Source organism: Grammomys surdaster, unplaced genomic scaffold, assembly GCF_004785775.1.
Source record: "Grammomys surdaster isolate TR1022 unplaced genomic scaffold, NIH_TR_1.0 193, whole genome shotgun sequence".
NCBI lineage: Eukaryota > Metazoa > Chordata > Mammalia > Rodentia > Muridae > Grammomys > Grammomys surdaster.
Window position 1 is genome coordinate 1,793,140 of NW_021604638.1, and position 3,917 is coordinate 1,797,056.

Consider the following 3,917-nt stretch of genomic DNA (forward strand, 5'->3'; position numbering starts at 1 on the left):
CTGTACTTTTTCACACACCCCAAAGCCTGCACTGAGCTGGGACATCCCATTCATCCCCATACCTTACTGGGCTACTTCTGCCTGGGGACATAGATGAGGTACAGGAGGACCCTGCTGTTACGAGTCCAAGCCTGTCGGCTAGGAAAGAAGGGAGGAGGGCAGAACTGAAGGTGAGCTCTGCCCCACAGATGAGTCTACCTGGAGCCGTTAATGCAAAAGCTGCACAGAACAAGCCCCCTCCTCACAGGGTTCAGTATTCCTGGCAGGGACACAGAGCAAGGGAGCCAGCCAGGCCCGAGCTGCTTAGTTCCTCTGAGAGGCCCATGAGAAGTCCAAGGCTCTGGTTCAAGGATCCAATCCTGCTTTACTTAAAGAGGAAGAGAAGCCTCTTGAGTCCCAACCCAGGCCAATGATCCTGGAGCCCTGGGGCATTGTGGATCTGTGGAACGCCCTAGGGCATTGTGGGTCCATGGAAAACCCTGGGGCATTATGGATCTGTGGAGCACCCTGGGGCATTGTGGGTCCATGGAGAGCCCTGGGGCATTGTGGATCTGTGGAGGGCCCTGGGGCATTGTGGACCTGTGAAGGTGAGTTTCAAAGGAGTGGCCGGAGGTGTCTAATGACTATGGGAATGAGCCAGCATCTGAGGTGTGCTGGAGGAGGGTGGGGGATCTGAGCCAGCTCTCCCAAAGGACAACACACTCAGAGGGAGCCAGTACTCATCTGCAGAGCCAACGCACCCTATAATACACTATATAAAGTTTATGGTTTGTTTAGACTCTTCTGGAACAACCAATAAACGCAGGAAGCAGAAAAGATCCAGGAAGGGCTGGAGGCTGACCTTGGGCCAGCCCCTGCAATCTCCCTTTCCAGGGAGCCTATAGCTTGGCCGCTGTGTTGAGTACACACACAGGAGTACAATTAACGTTCTTCCTTCTGTCTTTTCCCCACTCTCTTGGCCCGTGGAAACTGAGAAAAGTGTTGCTTAGGAAAGGACTTAAAGGCAAGGAAGGGCCTGTGCCTGTCCACACTGCACTTCCAGAGAAGGCAGAGCCCCCAAGGCTAAAACTCATTAAAACTCACCTTAAACCCTCTAAATCCAGCAGTGCAAACGCACAGGTCTGTCCTGTAAAGCTGCCAAAGAGCGCCAACTAGTGGCAACAATGATTTACAGCATGGAAAACCGGGTGCTCTGCTGTCTTCCTCCTTCCGGTCTGGTCCCTCCCTCCTTCCGGTCCGGTCCCTCACACACACCCATCCCCTGACAAGTTCCCTCCTTTCAAGAGTGATGCTGTGAATCCCCCAAGCTCCCAGAGGAGCAGGACTAGCGCCCCAGAGTGTTTAATCAGTGTGTTCTCCCTTTCAAATAAAAACCAAGAAGAGGCGATGAAACCTACTTTTTCTATAAAAGTTTATTTTATATTTTTTTTTCCAAGAAGTGGTCAGGATACCGATTTCAATTATGTAAAGAAAGGTAAGGAAGGGCAGTGTATAAAAATAATTTAAACATACATACTAGCAACAAAGCAACATGACTCTCTAGTTACAACTACAAACTTGCCCAAGATTTTCCCCCCCAAAGGTTTTTAAATACATTTTAGACAATGGGACAGACAGGCGTGTACACACACACACACACACACACACACACAGCTCAAGTATGTTTTCTGTGTATTTCAGCTAACTGCTACAGCTAACGTGAAGAACTTGGATTCCTGAGTGACCTTGAAGTGGAACCAAAACCCCCAACAGTGTCAGATGCAAACTTCAGAGAACCTGCAGTGATTTCCCTCCCAATCTTATTTGTCCCTAGCCTGTTCTCTGTGCTACTCAACTATTAAAAGGTGCTTTTCTGATCTACTCAGCATTGTGCCCGTTCTCTCAAAGCTGGAGCAGGCTGGTTTTCTCCTAGCTCCCAGTGCATGCTGTGAGCGGGAAGGAGTGACCCTCAAGACATCCTCCATTGGGATTTACATCTGGCTGATTCTCTGTTTCAGGGCTTGGAGCTCCCTCTCAATTTCGCAAGGGAGGTCGGCGTTGACCTGGTCCTCCAGATACCTGTCGATCGCTTCCACCTCCTTCTCCCAGAACTCCTTAGAGATTCCGAACAGCTCCTCCATGTTGATGGCCCCCAGGCCTTTCAAGTTCAGGGCATTTTCCTTAGGGATGTAGCCAATGGGCGTGAGCCTGGCACTATCTTCCCCTTCAATCCGTCTGAACATCCACTCCAGCACACGGGAGTTCTCGCCAAAGCCTGGCCAGAGGAACTTGCCATCTTTGTCCTTCCGGAACCAGTTGACATGGAAGATCTTGGGCAACTTGGCTGCTGGGCGGTGGGCCATGCTCAGCCAGTGGGCCAGGTATTTGCCAAAGTTGTAGCCAAAGAAGGGCCGCATAGCAAAGGGGTCGTGCATGATGACCTTGCCTGTCACAGAGAGAACACCACTTATCTCTGACCCAGTCATGCCAGATTCTCTCTCCCTCCATGACAGAAACCAAGAAGAGGGCTTGGGTTGCCTTTCCTGGCCTTGGGGCCAGACTTTGACTCACCCTTGTGCTCAGCAGCAGCTGTGGCCTCTGATCTCATGGCTGCTCCTACAAACACCCCGTGCTGCCAGCTGAGAGCTTCATAGACAAGGGGGACACCTTGAACAGGGAGACGAAGCTCATTAAAGACTTAAGATATCTTAACTCTTTAGAGGTACTATGCCACACTTCAACCAAGCAGTACCTTTCTTTCTGTTTTGTTTTGTTTTGTTTTGATGAGAAAGTTTCACTCTGTAGCCCAAGTTAGCCTGAACCTTACTCTCTAGCCCAGACGAACCCTGAACTCTCAGCAATCCCCCTGCCTCATCCATCCAAGTGCTAGGATTACAGGTGTGAGCTGCTCTAGGCCTGACAAGAAGAATTTTCTGTTGAATTAACTTTTCACCTACAGAGACAGTGAACAGGAAACCGATAAGGGTGGTCCCAGCAGAGAGATCATTCAGTGAAGCAGAAACACTGGCCTGAACTACCTCAGATCACAGACCCAGAGCGGTCATTGGTGATCAGAAGGCTGGCCCTACATGTAAACCTGCCCAGTTAGTCTGAATATAGGGGAAGGAAGATATTTGGAACCAGCTTGGAAAAATATTTCCTGGATTTCTTTGTATCGCCATACTGAGTAGAAGATGCCTCACCTGCAGGTCTACGGCCACCAAAGATGATGCCCTCAATGGGCACACCTTCTGGAGACTCCCAGGCAGGGTCAATAATGGGGCACTGGCTGGCAGGGGTGCAGAATCTCGAGTTGGGATGGGCACATGGTTCCTCTACAAGAGAGAAAGAGAGACTCCTTAGTGTCACCCAGGTAAGTGGCACCCAGAAGCCAGAGCACACGGCCTCTCAGGGGACTCACCATCCTGTGGTCTCCACTCCTTGTTCCTCCAAGAGGTGATGGTGACCCCCGGGGCCAGAGGCTCGTCAATGCCTTCCCAGTAAACACCCCCATCACTAGTCTCAGCCACGTTGGTGAAGATGGTGTTTTTCTGGATGGTCTTAATGGCGTTCGGATTTGTCTTCACTGAGGTGCCAGGAGCAACTCCAAAAAAACCGTTTTCTGGGTTGATAGCCCTTAAGTTGCCTGGGAAGTTGCAAGCCAGGGAGGAAGGTATGAATTCAAGCCAAGCATCCCAGAGCTCTTAGTGCTTTGCCGGGCTAGCCGACATCCTAAAGTTTACATCTTTCTCTTCCCCGTCCCTAAACTACACAGCCATCTGTTTCAACCTATACATCATGGCCAATTCAGACTCTGCAGTTTTCCGCTTCTTCACTGTTCCTACAACACATTCTCTTATTTTAAAATATTATAGTCTCTCTCTCTCTCTCTCTCTCTCTCTCTCTCTCTCTCTCTCTCTCTCTCTCTCTCTCTCTCT

The 3,917-nt window shown here is 50.2% G+C and overlaps 1 protein-coding gene across 1 annotated transcript in view; it reads right to left on the minus strand.

Moving 5' to 3' along the window:
• Positions 1-1,394: 1,394 nt before the first annotated feature.
• The window catches only part of Pck1 (phosphoenolpyruvate carboxykinase 1), a 6,058-nt gene continuing 3,535 nt past the window's right edge, over positions 1,395-3,917 (minus strand). The window contains exons 7-10 of the mRNA XM_028769739.1: positions 3,401-3,625; positions 3,183-3,314; positions 2,551-2,646; positions 1,395-2,425 (exon numbers count right to left, since the gene is read on the minus strand). Coding sequence (XP_028625572.1) covers positions 1,971-2,425; positions 2,551-2,646; positions 3,183-3,314; positions 3,401-3,625 — 908 coding nt within the window. The 3' untranslated portion in view covers positions 1,395-1,970. The remainder of the gene's footprint in view (positions 2,426-2,550; positions 2,647-3,182; positions 3,315-3,400; positions 3,626-3,917) is intronic.